Source organism: Schistocerca cancellata, chromosome 4, assembly GCF_023864275.1.
Source record: "Schistocerca cancellata isolate TAMUIC-IGC-003103 chromosome 4, iqSchCanc2.1, whole genome shotgun sequence".
Lineage (NCBI taxonomy): Eukaryota > Metazoa > Arthropoda > Insecta > Orthoptera > Acrididae > Schistocerca > Schistocerca cancellata.
In genome coordinates, this window is record NC_064629.1 from 731614594 (window position 1) to 731631163 (window position 16570).

The window sequence follows — 16570 nt, forward strand, 5'->3', positions numbered from 1 at the left end:
GTGGAAGATACGGCACATACAAAAACCCCAGGAACATTTTCTGGCTTTTGGTGTCACTGACCCCAATATGTGTACAGTTTCTCTCTTTTGATGAAATGTGTCAGTTGCTCTCTACTTATCACTGCAAACATACTCATGTTATTGCTGCTCGCAATGAGTTTTACTGTTGTCAAAAGTGACTGCAACAGTCATACAGAGCTTGGGCAGCAGAACTGCATTGGCTTAGCTGTCATTGCCAGTTTGTTATTGAAGCTCACCAGGACTCATATGCTGATTCGATGGTTCATGATGCTATAATGCATTTGGCTCATGATAGAGAAGTTCATGAACATGCCTTACAATATGAAAATCCCTCTCTCACAGAGGTCTCAAACATATCCCAGTCTTTTGAGGTATCAAGAGAAGCAGGAAATCAGATAGAAGCCTGGTGTGAACTAGCAGTTGTTGCTTATCCTCCTCAGCAGCAGTCAGCTCACTATGAGAGATGAGGTCATGGCTGTGCAAGTGTAGAGTCCACAATGAATGGGGCTGCACCATGCTAAGAAGCAACTGCAGTCAGTGTCACAACAGTGGCCACATACTGCTCTCCTGTCATACACTTATTGTTTTGTTCAACATAAGTGGGCTGCATGCAACTACTGTAAAAAAATGGAACAAATTGCTTCTGTACGCAACTCTCAACCTCCTGCATCAGACCTGAACATAGATGTGAACAGTGTTTCCCAAGTGACAGCAGCCTCTAACAACCTTTACATAGAAGTATGTGTTATGGATAAGATGTTAAAAATGCATGTAGACATGGATGCAGCAGTGACTTTGTTTAAGTCTCAAATATATGTGGATCTTCAGCCACTGGCATTGTCCCCTGTGTTCTTGAGTTACAACAAACAACAAATACCCATGATGCCAACATTAAAAATTTATTTGAGTTAGATGCCTTCAAATTTTTTTAATTTTTGTTTCAGATGAAGTGAATCTACTACTGGATCACATTCTCTACCAACAACTGGATGTACTCTGCTCAGAATTTTCCCCATGGTTTTCAGAAGGTTTAGGGTGTGCAACAGATTTCAAGGCTCACATCACAGCAAAACTGATGGCACATCCCTATTTTTTTCATTCCCACCGAATCCCAAGAGCTTTACAGAAGCAAGTCAAAGCAGAAATTGATTGAATTAAGTATTGTCCTGCCTGTCTCCTCCAGTGAATGGTCTACCTCGGTGGTAACCTAATGCTAAGCTTCAGCTCTGAATGATTTTAAAAAGACTGTAAATTCACAGTCTATTATTTATACCTATGCCTTATCCTATCAGGATGAACTCTTAGCATGGCTTTCTAGGGGCCAATATTTTTTCAAAATGGACCTGTCAGATACCTACTTGCAACTGCCTCTGGATGATGGTTCCAAATGTATCCACGCAGTGAATATCCCTTTGGGTTATATCATTACTACCACCTGCTGTTTGGTGTAGCTACTGCCCCTGTTATTTTCCAACAATTTTTGGAGCAACTCACAGCCTCCATGCTGGTATGCATGAACTGCCTGGATAATATTGTGGTCTCTGGTTCTCCATAAATGAACACTTGATGAACCTTCATGCCATGTTTAGAAAGCTGCAGGCTGCTGGGTTTGGATGTAACTTGCACAAACCACAATATTTCCAGCCATATATCATCTATCTGGGTTTTGAAGTCTGTCAAGTCTTTATGCCACCATGTCGATGGCATTGCAGATTTGCTGTATCCAACCAATGTCAAAGAGTTGCAGGCCTTTCTCAGAAAGATTGTGTACTACCATAAATTTCTTTCTGATGTGGCCACAGTGGCTCAGCCGCTTCATGCTTCCTTACATAAAGGCGTTCCAATTAACTGGCCAGCCACTTGCAACATGTTTTTACCTCATGGAAGTCAAAATTACACTTGGCACCTTCCTTGGTTACCTTCCAACTGGGCCATAATCTTGTTTTCGCCACAGAAGTCTCCCAATATGGCCTTGCAGCCATTCTTGGGCTCAAATACATGAATGGGTCTGAATCCCCTATCATTTAAGCTTCCAAAATCCTGAATCAGGCACAACAGCACTACTCACAGACAGAAAAGAAGCCTTTGCTATTGTGTACACCTTAAAAGAATTTCATGATTTCCTACATGGTTCTAAATTTCATTAGATTATTGATCATACACCTTTGGTTTCTCTCTTCCATCCTTTGGTATCTCTTCCAGACAAAGTGTCCCACTGCCTGCGATACTGGGTCCTGTTTTTGTCATATTATAACTAGGAGATTCACATCTGCCCCACAGCACATGTTGATGTGGTTGCCATTTGGCCCCAATCCAGCATTTTATTAGGATGAATTGCAGTGTTTCCATTTAGATGTTGAAGCCCAAATCACAGCGAACGGTTCTCCCATTACCATTTTCCAGATTTCAGTGGCTGTCACAGCTGACCCTGTATTGCATCAGGTTGTTCAATTTGTCCATCATGACTGTCTGGATGAACCACCGGGCCAACAATACATCCATTGGGTAATTATTATGCCCTCCAACACTGCCTCTTTGTTCTTGATGGTGTGTTACGGTTGTCTATCGAAGAGTCGGTGCCCAGTGTTGTGATCCCATCTGCACTGCAGTGGGACATCACATGCCTTCTCCACCTGGGCCACTGATGTGTTTCTAGTACAAAATTGCTCCCCCCTGCCATGTATTTTGGCCAGGTATTGACAATGAAATCAAGCGTGTTTGTGTCAGCCTGCTCATAGTGAACTGCCCATCAAGCAGCACCACAGGCCTCTCTTTCCCTGTGGCCCGTCACCCAAAGCTCCTGGGAGTGATGCTGATTTTGCAGGTCCCTTCCTTAACTCTTTTTGGCTTGTTGTAGTTGATACTTTCCCAGAATTTCCTTTTGTGTTTCATTGCCCATCCACATCCAGAGTGGCTATGGTAATGGCCCTCGCAAGGATTTTTTCTTTGGGAAGATTACCATATAAACCTGCAATGGGCAATGTCTTGCAACTTTTATCACAGGATTTTGAAGATTTTTGTACAAAGAGTGGCATTCGGCATGCTATGGCTCCTCCATTTCATCCTCAGTTCAACAGTGAGGAAGAGTGGCTCGTATGTATTGCCAAAACTCAGATGAAAAAATACATCATGCAAACTTCTCCTGAGGAAGCCCTCAATTGATTCTTGAGCTCATATAGGTCCATCCCAGCTGCAATCATAGCTTGGCAAGGATGTTTCATAGCTACCAGTTTCGTACACTATTTCACCTGCTCTGGCCAATGCCTGGCCACCCTCCGCTGCCACCTCGCAGCTATTCCATGCGGACTCCACCCTCTGGGCCTGCAGCTGTGGCTGGCACCCTAAGTGGATACTGGCAATCATCCATCACTGTTGAGGCCACCACCTCTGCATTGTGTGCACTTCTGATGGTTTGGCATCCTAACACCACAACCAGCTCCACCCATGTGTGACCACCTGTGCACCGGAGACTCCACCGCCCTTGCAGCAGCCTCCACCTTCAGTGCCAGCTCCTGCAGCATGGTCCATGCTCCTTTTGGCTCCCACACCATCTTTGTTTGGGGTGCCACCAATGCTGGGCAAAGTAGTTAAATGCTGGGCCACCTGATTCACCACAGCCCCTGCAGCCACTGCTGACGATGCTGCCACCTTTGTCTTCTCTGCTGCCTCCATTTCTGAGTGCCTGCCCAGATTTGGCCATAGATAAGGAGTCTCCATCACCAGTGCTCCCTTACAGTCTCTCATGGGGGAGTGGGTGCTGTGCCTGTCCACACCTGTGCCATTTCAGACTGTATTCTTCTGTGATGGCACGTCCCCTGCTCCAGCAATCATTCCCTTCTGGTGAAGGCATGGACATCTTCATGGTGAACGGTTCTGTCCCATGCAGGAAGGAGTGTTGTAGCCCTTTCCAATGAGCATGCATAATTAAACAGTGCATGTCTCCATGGCTGGCTTAAAGAGGCTGCCTGACATTGGCCCAGACAGCACAGCTGTACAAAATATTAGTACATAAGATGCTGCACTGGGCCTTTGGCCATTCCAATGTTTGCATGATGACTCAATACTTCACTGTTAGACTGTGTGTTAGTGTGCTCCCTGATTCTGTGTGTTTGTACTATTTCTCAATAATTGTCTATATAATTCAATTTGTAGGGGTGGGGGAGGTAGGAACTAAAACATAGCAAGTGCCTTCTACTCCCATCAATAACTAAATTTTTTCTTAATTTTTCATTCTATTTTCAATACAACACCACATGAAGTAAGCAATATATACGTGAATACTTGAAATAGTTAATTAGGAGAGGTTCCATTTACATTTATTATCTATTTACTTATACTAAACACGCTGATTTCAGATGATGCTGTTAGTGTTACTAGAAGCGTGATTAATTAAAAGTTATGAAAAATTGAAAGTTGTAATGCAATTAGTATGAGGATAATACTTTGAGACTATCAATAGAATCTGAAGACTTGTTACCATTCATTCAAAAGCAATCACCCCATTCCTTCTGACAAGGGAAACTGCCCATTGCATCCCCCTCACACTTAATGGTAAGAGGGCGCAGTGGACTGCTAGAAAAAAACTGAACATGGATCAAGCATGAAAACAGGAAGAAGATGTACTTGACTGTGAAAAAAAAGCAAAATAGAAACAGTGAATGGTCCAAGAAGAAGAAGTGCAACATAGGACATCCAGCTAGAGCCATGGTGTCATGGTTGAGTGGTTACACTGTTGGACTGCTATGCAGGCGAGCCATGTTCAAACCTCCCTCATGCCAATTTCTTTTATTTTTGCTGTTTGCTTTATGCAAATTTGTGTCTGTATCATTGTGTGATGTCTTTTTGCAACAGTGAGGTGTAAAGTATGGACCTATAATGACAGTTGATTCTGCACAACTACTCTATTAGCAGCTGAAGGGAAGTGGCTTTCGAATGGGAGCTGCAAAAGTTTGATGAGGTGATAAGTCAACTGAATCCTCCCCTGGAAAACACATCTGGTGTGCCATACTGGGAAATTAGTGACAGGATATGTGTCATACGATAGGAATCTCTTTTTGACACACCTAGTTTGTATGACTGATAAATGAGTGAGATATGCCTCCTTGCTCGGTATAGGTGTTCATATGAATGTGGATGTGATTACTCCCAAGGAAATGGTGAGAACAAAATAGTTTGTCACATAAGCTGCAACAAATGAACACAACAGTTTCATAATCACACAGTTCCTCTGTGCCCTGTCGAAACATGTCTTTTTAATATTTGTTAAGTTGTTTTCTGTTTTGAAAGTCTTGACTCTTGAATTCCTTTGTTGTAAAATAGTTCATGCCCATTTATTTGTTGTTTTCATTTCTGTGTCACATTTACTTATGATGGTAACATATTCTTACCAAATGACTCACATCAAACATTTCAATAACCAGATGCACAGTTCATAATGTTGTGAAAAAAAATGGCAAAAGGGGGTTTCAAACACAGCTCGTGCACTTGGCATTCCAACACCATGATCACTTACCCACAATGCCACTGCTGTTTCATTCTGCTCGTTATTGAACTTCTTGTTCTTGGACTGTTCACTGTTTCTATGAGGGTAATCCCAAAAGTAAGGTCTCCTATTTTTTTATAAGTACAGAACTCTGTTTGTGTGGCAATTGGTCACACTCTTATGAAGAGTGCTTCACACACTGTGTGTAAATATGCACACGCCACGCTGAGGCACTCTGTCTTGGCTTGACAGCCATTGAGAATGGAGCTTCCATTGGATGTTACCGCCAAGTGTGAATTGTGGACAGTTATTCCGTTTTTGAACACAAAGGGCACTGCGCTGATTGAAATCCATCGCCAATTGATGGAAGTCTATGGTGAGTCGTGCATGGATGTCAAAAATGTTCATAACTGGTGTAGAGAGTCTGCAGCTGGTTGGACCAAAATTCACAATGAACAAAAGAGTGGGAGACTGTCAGTTTCTGAGGAGACAGTGTTGAAGGTTGAGCAAAGCATGCATGAAGATTAGCAGATCACCCTGGATGATCTCTGCATGTTGGTTCCTGAGGTTTCCCAAAGCACTGCTCACAGAATTTTAATGGAAACGTTGAACTACAGGGAGGTGTACACAAGATGGGTGCCACGCATGCTGACTGAGGACCACATGTGGCAAAAAGTTGATGCTTCCTGCACATTTCTTCACTCCCTTGCAGCCAAACAGGACAAGTTTCTGGACTCAATTGTCATGAGTGACAAAACCCTGGCATACCACTGAGACCTGAGACCAAGCAACAATCACACCAGTTCATAACTTTATGAACTGCAAGCCAGTGAGCTGGTACGACATGGGTGTACAAAAACTGCCACAGCGTCTACAAAAATGCATTGACAGAAATGGTGATTATGTCAAAAAATAGCTAAATGTTCAAGCTTTAAACTGATGTAAACCATTGTAGAAATAAACAGGTCTATGTATTTATAAAAAAAATAGGATACCTTCCTTTTGGGATTACCCTCGTATTTTGCTTTTTTTTACACAGTTCAGAAAAACCTTCTTCCTGTTTTCATGCTTGATCTGTATTCAGTTTTTGATAGGCTATCCACTGGGCCATCTTACCACAAAATCTGAGGCAGTTGTGATGGAGAGTTTCCCTTGTGAGAAGTACTTTAAATTAACTGGAACTAATTAACACTGAAATAACTGACATCGAAAGTTTAGACATTCACAGTTTCCCCATTAGCAATTTTGCACTTGTGTTAGTTACATCCTACATTTTGCAACTGTACTTTCTGCTATTTTTCTGTATCAGATGACACCATAACTAATTAAACCACTAATTAAGATTTTACATAATTAAACAAAGTGTAAAATAAATTTCAAGAGGTATGCCATATTCATAGATAGGGTATCCCAATGCTGGAGCATAAGATTGTTCTGTATACTTTTATAAATTACTAAACTTCAACATTTTTCATAAACTAGGAAGCAGTTGAGTCTTATAGACCAAATGATTCAATGAAATCAAACCTAGGCAATTTTCACAACATTATGTACTTTCCAAGATCAATAAGTACCTGTGGGCCTGTCTTTAAATAGCCCACCCCACTGCAAAATCACCAATATTGAGTGAGCAAGGAATGGTGTAATACCTCTGTGAAAGTCCTAGGTGCATCATCAAATACCTAACATCTCTACGTAGAACTGAGTAAAAATCTTAAGTCAGGATGTAAACACTAAACATCTATGCAGTCTATCTGTGAAAGTCTTTGACTATTATGTAACTGCATAGCATCTTTGTATCTTCAAATCTTGGGTGTGATAGTAAACAAACAATGTCTAAGTGTAACTGTTCCATAAAATCTAATTACTGGATTTTTAATTATGTTGTCAATTTTCTACATGGCAATAACTTGTGCATTGTATTTGCTATGATGTATTGCCACTGTGTCAAGTTTTAACCATGACTTTTAGTGAACAGTGTGTCACTAAATTATTGCTTGATTATCTATCTCTGAATATGTCGATGAAGGAATAGGTGCAATTCTCTGTACCTGTAAAAGTGGTGTACTGTACAACGGCAACTTGCCATAAAAATCTTCAAAGCACAAATACGGTGGGAAAGATTCATTTAATTTTAACTACTGGGTGGACTGAATCATTTGGCATAATCCTTTCTAAAGTCAGTTTTCAGCATACACTGATAAGCCAAAGCATTATGACCATTTCCCACTGTGATATTGGATGCCAACTGGTGACATTGTCAGCACGTGACTCAGTAACAAAGGTATGTAAGCAGAGCAGAAATGGACAGGGGTCACCCTGGTGAAGATATGGGCTGCAAATGGGGAAATCCATTCAGATAAGCTACTCTGACAGAGGACAGATGATTTTTACGCACATCCTGTGAATGAGTCACTCAAAAATATTGAAGCTGGTCAAATGTTCACATGCTACCGTCATGAGCATCTACAGAAAGAGGTAGAATGACAGTGAAACTAACACTAGGTGATAAATGGTTGGACGTCCATGATTCTGCACAGAATGTGGGATTCGAAGGCTTGTCTGCTCTGTAAAGTATGATAGATGGTGATCTGTGGCATCTCTGCTGAAAGATCACAATGCTGCTGCATACAAAAGTGTTTCAGAACACACCGTTCATTACACAGTGTTGAACATTGAGCTCCACAGCAGACCACTATGTGTTCACATGTTGATCCAATGACATAATCAATTATGAATGCAGTGGGCATGGGACCATCGGGATTTGATCGTCGATCAATAGAGATGTGTCGGCTGTTGAGATGAATCACTACACTAGGTCAAAAGTTGTCTCCACAACACCATCATTGAAGTGAACAGTGACTTAAAACATGCAGCACACCATGGATGCAGGCTGGTGGGAGCAGTATTATGCTATGGGAGACATTCTCCTGTGCTAGCATGGGACCTGTGGTAGTAATCAAAGGCACACTGAAAGCTGTGAACCACCTGCATACCTTCATGCATGATGTCTTCCCTGACAGTGATGTCATCTTTCAGCAGTATAACTGTCCATGTCTCAGAGCCAGACCATGCTACAGTTGTGTGAAATCACATTTATGTTTCAGTGACCAAATTCGCCAGATGTGGGTCACTGTCAGGTACCATCACCGCATCACAAATCAGCGGCCTGTTATTTATATGAATTACATGACCTGTGTGTAGAAATCTAATGCCAAATACCTCCACAAACCTAGCAACAAACTGGTGGGTCCCTGATATGCAGAACAAGTGACATATTTCATTCCAAACATGGACAAATGAGCTATCAAGCAGGTGGTCATAATGTTTTGCTCATCAGTGTATTCTTTTGTAGCACTGAGATATAAAATTTCAAGATATGTGAACATTAACACATAAGGGACAAGTCATAAACTGCTGAAAACTCACAGGAACAGACTGTGGTATAGGACTTTGTATCAAATGTTTCTTCAAAGTAGACTACACTGAAAGTTTATTTTATGTGATCATATATGTTTTAAACATAATGAATGGCTATTGTTAACAATTTCTGGAAATTTCATTAACTTTTGACTAATAATTGCTGTGCTAGAGCAATTTAAATAAAATGCTGCAGTCCTGTACCAGCTGTGTGAACTACCACCAGTAGACTAGCTGTGAGCATATAAACTACTGGTTTGAAGGGTTAACAAATACAGTAACCTCAACCCAAGCCAGTTTGGTTTCCAAAAAGGCACCTCAGCTCACCAGGACATTTTCTCAGTTGTAATGCTGCATGGGATGTGTAATGCCACTCTAGAGTCCTTAAACTACACTATGTCTCCAGATAGAATACTGTGTGGCCTCTCCATGGGTTTCAGCTGCTTTAATCATCAGATTTTGCTTAAGAAGGAAGAAATTTGTGCTTTAATGTGAGGGTGGGGCTCAAATCATATTTGGATGATAGACAAAAAAATATAGTTCTCAAGAATTTGGAAAGTACAGCACTCCATATTAGCAGGACACCATGGCCTGTGGAGTACAACAAGTTTCTGTGCTGCATCCTCTGCTATTTGTTATATTTGTAAATGACCATCCAATGTGAACAATTCTCAAACACACTTTACTCTCTCTCCAGATAACACAAATGAATCTGTTGAGAAAATATATAACAGCAACAGAGAGAGCATGGGAAAAGCACAATATCTGGACAGGCCCTGAAAAGTTTCACTGCGAATGGTCTCACACTTAACGTCACCAAGACACAACTAATACTGTTCTGTGTGAGACACATAACAGAGGAAGAAACATAAATAAAATAAATTGATAGTGGAATAATGGATGTTTAGTCCTCCATATTCCTGGAACTACACATAGACAACAAGTTAAATTGGTCTGCACATACCCTGGAACTGTCTAAAAGACTGAGCTCAGCAGTATTTGCTATCATACTATTGCTTTGACTGCTAATAAGGTAGCAACCATAAATGTATACTTGCACTATTCCCTTAGGTCATGTCTTAACATGTATGTCATACTATCATGGTGCAACCAAAGACATGTAAAGAAGGTCTTTACAGTAAAAAAGTAAATGATCACAATTATGTACGGAGCCCACCCAAAAAGTTCATGTAGGTACTTATTCAAACAGCTAGGCACCTTCACCATGACATCTCTGTTACAGTTATGCATGGTGCAGGTTTCAGCCCACCAAACCCATGTCTTGTGGCCTGGCTGTATGGTACACTGGTCAGCCTGGGTGGTCCACCAAATTCTCCAGTTCAGCACAGTCCATTGTACCAGCCCAGCTGGGTTGACATGCCCTGCCAGCCCGCTGCTTCTTCAGCTTATCCAGTTTATTACTCTCCAGGCCAGCATATCACTTCCATTGCATTCTGTTCCGCTTTCATTCACAAACCCTACATTTCTCCTTCTTTATTGTTACAATGCTTAAGTATTTCTAACTATGTGGGAAAGGCTGACGGCTGTTTCATTAAATTTGCAAGACCGCATGCTTCACACTGTAGTGCCAGTTCATTCACCTTTTTACCTCCAACTAGTTAGAGTTGACATAGGTATTTCTTTTTTGGTGTGTGACGCCAACAAAATAACAAAACATCTTTGATAATATTATATGCCCCCCCCCATGAATCATAGACCTTGCCGTTGGTGGGGAGACTTGCGTGCCTCAGTGATACAGATAGCCGTACTGTAGCTGCAACCACAACAGAGGGGTATCTGTTGAGAGGCCAGACAAATGTGTGGTTCCTGAAGAGGGCCAGCAGCCTTTTCAGTAGTTGCAGGGGCAACAGTCTGGATGATTGACTGATCTGGCCTTGTAACACTAACCAAAATGGCCTTGGTGTGCTGGTACTGTGAACGGCTGACAGCAAGGGGAAACTACAGCCATAATTTTTCCCGCGGGCATGCAGCTTTACTGTATGGTTAATGACATTGTAATTCTGTCAGAGACAGCAAAGGACTCGGAAGAGCAGTTGAATGGAATGGACAGTGTCTTGAAAGGAGGATATAAGATGAACATCAACAAAAGCAAAATGAGGATAATGGAATGTACTCGAATTAAGTCGGGTGATGCTGAGGGAATTAGATTAGGAAATGACACACTTAAAGTAGTAAAGGAGTTTTGCTATTTGGGGAGCAAAATAACTGAAGATGGTCGAAGTAGAGAGGATATAAAATGTAGACTGGCAATGGCGAGGAAAGCGTTTCTGAAGAAGAGAAATTTGTTAACATCAAGTATAGATTTAAGTGTCAGGAAGTCGTTTCTGAAAGTATTTGTATGGAGTGTAGCCATGTATGGAAGTGAAACATGGACGATAAATAGTTTGGACAGGAAGAGAATAGAAGCTTTTGAAATGTGGTGCTACAGAAAAATGCTGAAGATTAGATGGGTAGATCACATAACTAATGAGGAGGTATTGAATAGAATTGGGGAGAAGAGGAGTTTGTGGCACAACTTCACCAGAAGAAGGGATCGGTTGGTAAGACATGTTCTGAGGCATCAAGGGGTCACCAATTTAGTATTGGAGGGCAGTGTGGAGGGTAAAAATCGCAGAGGGAGACCGAGGGATGAATACACTAAGCAGATTCAGAACGATGTAGGTTGCAGTAGGTAATGGGAGATGAAGAAGCTTGCACAGGATAGAGTAGCATGGAGAGCTGCATCGAACCAGTCTCAGGACTGAGGACCACAACAACAACAATATTAAATAGGAAATATTTCCTAATGTTCTGCAAAATTATATTTATTTGGCCATGAACTGACTCTTGGCTTCTTGGGCCACCTATAGGTGACAACCGAATATTGCAAACAGAGATATTACTTGCGTTGAAGATTAAAAAATGATGACCAGCAAGAAAAGTGTTTAAATAGGAAAGTGTTACAGTCTCTGCTATGCAGAAATAGTTACATTAACTAAACAAAGAGAGCAAATCTTTTTATGTGGACATACATTTAACAACTGATGAAAAATAATGCTGAATTTACAATTTCAATCTGTCATTTGTAACTAAAACTGAATTTAACAGAGGATAAAAAGGAAATTGAGTCTGGTCATCTAATACTAGGTTGTCATTCTGTCTCATATGTCTGTTGATTTCCAGTGGGGTCGGCTTTGTGCTTTTCTTTACAGAGTGTAAAACTTCACATCCTACATCATATGATTGGTTTTCTGTTAAAAGATGATCGGCAAAGGCTGAATTTTTCTTTCTCAATCTGTGGCTGAAATTTCCTGAGCAGGCTGAAACCTGTGCCATGCATGACTCTAATCCTAGTGCATTACTTCTCTTACATTTTTTGTTGCTGAGAATTTAAAATTGTGCAGAATTAATGCTGTGTATCAGAGATGTAACACTAGAAGTAATTATAATTCCATATAGAGCTAAAAAGACTCAGCAGAATCCAAAATGGAATTCCCTACTCTAGCACAAAGCTGTACAGTGCTCTTTTATTTAGTATCATGTCCTAGTGACTAGTAATAACTAGTCAAAACAGATTTTAAAAACTGATAAACAGCACCTTCTAGAAAAATATTTCTATTCCTCACATGAATTTTATAATAATGCATAATCATGAGAATAGTTATGTACTGCAATGTAGAGTGATTAATATGAATTTCATTGTTAACTGCTGTTTGTCTTTACAAATGACTGTTTTATATACAAACCAATATACAGGTGAGTCACCTAACATTACGGCTGGATATATTTCGTAAACCACATCAAATACTGATGAACCGAGTCCACAGACCAAACGTGAGGAGAGAGGCTAGTGTAATTGTTTAATACAAACCATACAAAAATGCACGGAAGTACGTTTTTTAACACAAACCTACATTTTTTTAAATGGAACCACATTAGTTTTGTTAGCACATCTGAACATATAAACAAATATGTAATCAGTGCCATTTGCTGCATTGTAAAATGTTAATTACATCCGGAGATATTGTAACCTAAAGTTGACGCTTGAGTACCACTCCTCCGCTGTTGCATTGTAAAATGTTAATGACATCCGAAGATATTGTAACCTAAAGTTGACACTTGGAACCTCCGACGTTCAGTTGCGTGTTGTAACAAACACGGGCCACGGTCGCCGAGCAGCATCTGCAGGGACATGTTTACGATGACGACCGTGTTTACGAGTGTGGCTGTAGTGCACTGTTGTGGTTTGGTCTAGCTGTCACAGTGTCCGCATGTAGCGCTTGCTGCTATTGTTATTCTGCATCTGTCTCCGCATGCAGACCAACTGTAATACACCGTGTTACCAGACGTCTGTGATAGTGTAGTGTTGTTGGAACTGTGACCATGGTGTATTTGAACTCTGAAAAGGCGGAGATGATACTCATCTATGGCGAGTGTCGACGAAATGCAGCTGAAGCCTGCAGGGTGTATGCAGAACGGTACCCGGACAGAGAGCATCCAATGTGCCACACATTGCAAAACATCTACCGCCAACTGTGTGCAACAGTATGGTCGTAGCACGCAAATGGGTCCGTAACAGGCCCGTCACAGGAGAAGTGGGTGCAGTTGCTGTGTTAGCTGCTGTTGCCATGAACCCACACATGAGTACACGGGACATTGCGAGAGCTGGTGGACTGAGTCAAAGTAGTGTCATGTGCCTACTGCATCGTCAGCACTTTCACCCGTTTCATGTGTCGCTACATCAGCAATTACATGGTGATGACTTTAATCATCGAGTGCAATTCTGTCAGTGGCCATTAACAGAGAATGCGTTGCAGTTCTACCTATTTATAGATGAAGCGGGTTTCACAAACCACGGGGAAGTGAATCTACGGAACATGCATTACTGATCCGTGGACAATCCTCGCTGGTTCAGACAGGTAGAGTGACAGCGACCATGGACTGTAAATGTATGGTGCGGAATCATTGGTGACCACCTCATTGGTCCTCACTTCATTGCAGGGGCCCAAACAGCTGCAACATACATAGCATTTCTGCAGAATGATCTGCCAAAGTTGCTCGAAAATGTCCCACTGGAAACGCGTCGATGTATGTGGTATCAGCATGATGGTGCACCTGCACATTCCGCAATTAACACTAGGCTGACCCTTGACAGGATGTTCGACAGGCGTTTCACAGGACGTGGAGGATGCATAAATTGGCCAGCCCATTCTCCTGATCTTACACCTCTGGATTTCTTTCTGTGGGGTACGTTAAAGGAGAATGTGTACCGTGATGTGCCTACAACCCCAGAGGATATGAAACAACGTATTGTGGCAGCCTGCGGCGACATTACACCAGATGTACTGTGGTGTGTATGACATTCATTACACCAGAGATTGCAATTGTGTGCAGCAAATGATGGCCACCACATTGAACATCTATTGGCCTGACATGTCGAGACACACTCTATTACACTCCGTAATTGAAAACGGAAACCACGTGTGTACGTGTACCTCACCCCTCATGGTAATGTACATGTGCGTCAGTGAAAAAGACCAATAAAAAGGTGTTAGCATGTGGACGTAATGTGCTGTTCCAGTCTCTTCTGTACCTAAGGTCCATCACCGTTCCCTTTGGATCCCTACGTAATTCGGTGCTCTCCAATACACACGATCGAACAGCGGAGGAGTGGTACTCAAGCGTCAACTTTAGGTTACAATATCTCCGGATGTAATTAACATTTTACAATGAAACAAATGGATGTGCTAACAAAACTAATGGGGTTCCATTTTAAAAAAATGTAGGTTTGTGTTAAAAAGCATACTTCCGTGCATTTTTTTATGGTTTGTATTAACCAATTACACTAGCCCCTCTCCTCACGTTCGGTCTGTGGAATCGATTCATCAGTATTTGATGTGGTTTACGAAATATATCCAGCGGTAATGTTAGGTGACTCACTCTGTATAAGAGAAAAGTGTGCTTATTTATTATAAATGCTTCACATGTTCAACATCCTTGTGATGTATATGCCCATGGATCTATGGATCTTGAAGTAAAATAAAGTGAAATAAATAAAATCTGTGTTTTTGACAGCATAACCACAATTTAATTCTAATTTTGCACTCGATTCCTCTGAAGTGCTAAAGGGTCTATCAAGGTTATTTGTCTTCTTACAGATATTTACTAAGTTCTTAGCAGTGAGTTTACATGGTTTTATTATAAACTGATGTGAAAAATTTACTCCTTGTACAGTCTCACTTTGTTAAACCTTCCCTCAGTTTACTTATTTATTTTTCAATATTCTTCTTAAATTGCTTTTTACTGATTAAAATAACATCTTGTAATTAATGTCTTACCTCTCTATTTTTAATGTTTGTTTTATCTCCTTTTTTGGGCAATGGATGCAGTAACACTGTCATATATTCCCTTAGGATGTTCTCTGCATTACAGGTCTCCCCAAATAGTGCTTTTACATCCCCACCAATTTTGTTCTCTATATATGATGGATTCTGTGACTACTGAGTCCCTGCTTGTTTTGTTTATGTTTTTCATTTCCCTTATTATTTTCCTGCTTTCTTATTAATTGAGAGGCTTCTTTTCTCATCCTTGTACTTGTTCAAATAAAGCCGTTTCTTCAGATTTTGTAATGTCGTGATGTGTTTGGGTGTAATTTGCTTGATGTTGGCAACTTTGTTCATTATTGATGATTAGGTTTCCTTTTTAATCTTTGAAACAAGGAGTCAATGTTGTTAGTTTCATCCTAAAAATTTTGTAGGAATTATGTATATTGGTTTAGAAGGAGTTTTGAGTAGGCGAGATGCAAAAGCCGCTAAATGGATTTTTTGTCCATTTTGAGTTGAGCACACTACCGATAGATTTTTTTGGTGCTGACATGAATGAATAGGTTTCAGGGTACAACCCACTATAAATGGTTGAAATTGGCAGTAGAAAATAATGTTCAGTTGCAAAAGCCGCTAACTGCATGTTGCCTTTGGTTGCAAAGCCCGCTAAATCTCCAACGTTTGCAAAACCTGCCAAGTTCAAAAGTCATCGCAGTTGCTGTGCCATGTCTGGGTGCAAGGAATGCCAACTGACATCAGACTTGCCAATCTAGACATTCAAAGCTACTTTGAAGTTTGTTATGATTTGAAGGGATATTTTTCTTATTCAGAGTTAGGTTGGCTGCACTGTAGTGAATGTAAATGCAACAATGAAGCTCTTGCTGCCAATGTATTGTCAAAATATACGCCAGTAAGCATACTTCAGCTGATCAATTAGATGTTTGTTGACATACTTGTGTGAGCATTTTGAAGGAAATAAGGGATTTTTGGACAGTTTAAATGCAGAAGGAGGTAGAAATGAAGTGGGAGTAATTGAAAAAGTAAGGATTTTCCAAGGAGTTGAACCAATCGTTGTAGTAGCAAAAGCCCAGAACAAGACTGAGGGCAATGGTCTCTCCTGGAAAAGGAAGAGGCATCCTGATTAGTGAAAAAGAGATGTTTCCAAAACAGAAGGGTAAGAACATGAAAAGTATTATTAAAGCAATGTTACACATGAATACTGTGTTGACACAAACTGTTATGACATACGTGGCAGGATTAGTGAAAGTTAATGGTAACTGGCATTTGCAGATTCAGAAAGCCAAAATAGAAGAACATGTTTATA

The 16570-nt window shown here is 40.8% G+C and overlaps 1 protein-coding gene across 1 annotated transcript in view; it reads right to left on the bottom strand.

Moving 5' to 3' along the window:
- The window catches only part of LOC126183826 (NACHT and WD repeat domain-containing protein 2), a 293040-nt gene that overhangs the window by 147692 nt on the left and 128778 nt on the right, over positions 1 to 16570 (bottom strand). The window contains 1 exon segment of the mRNA XM_049926082.1: positions 9241 to 9245. Coding sequence (XP_049782039.1) covers positions 9241 to 9245 — 5 coding nt within the window.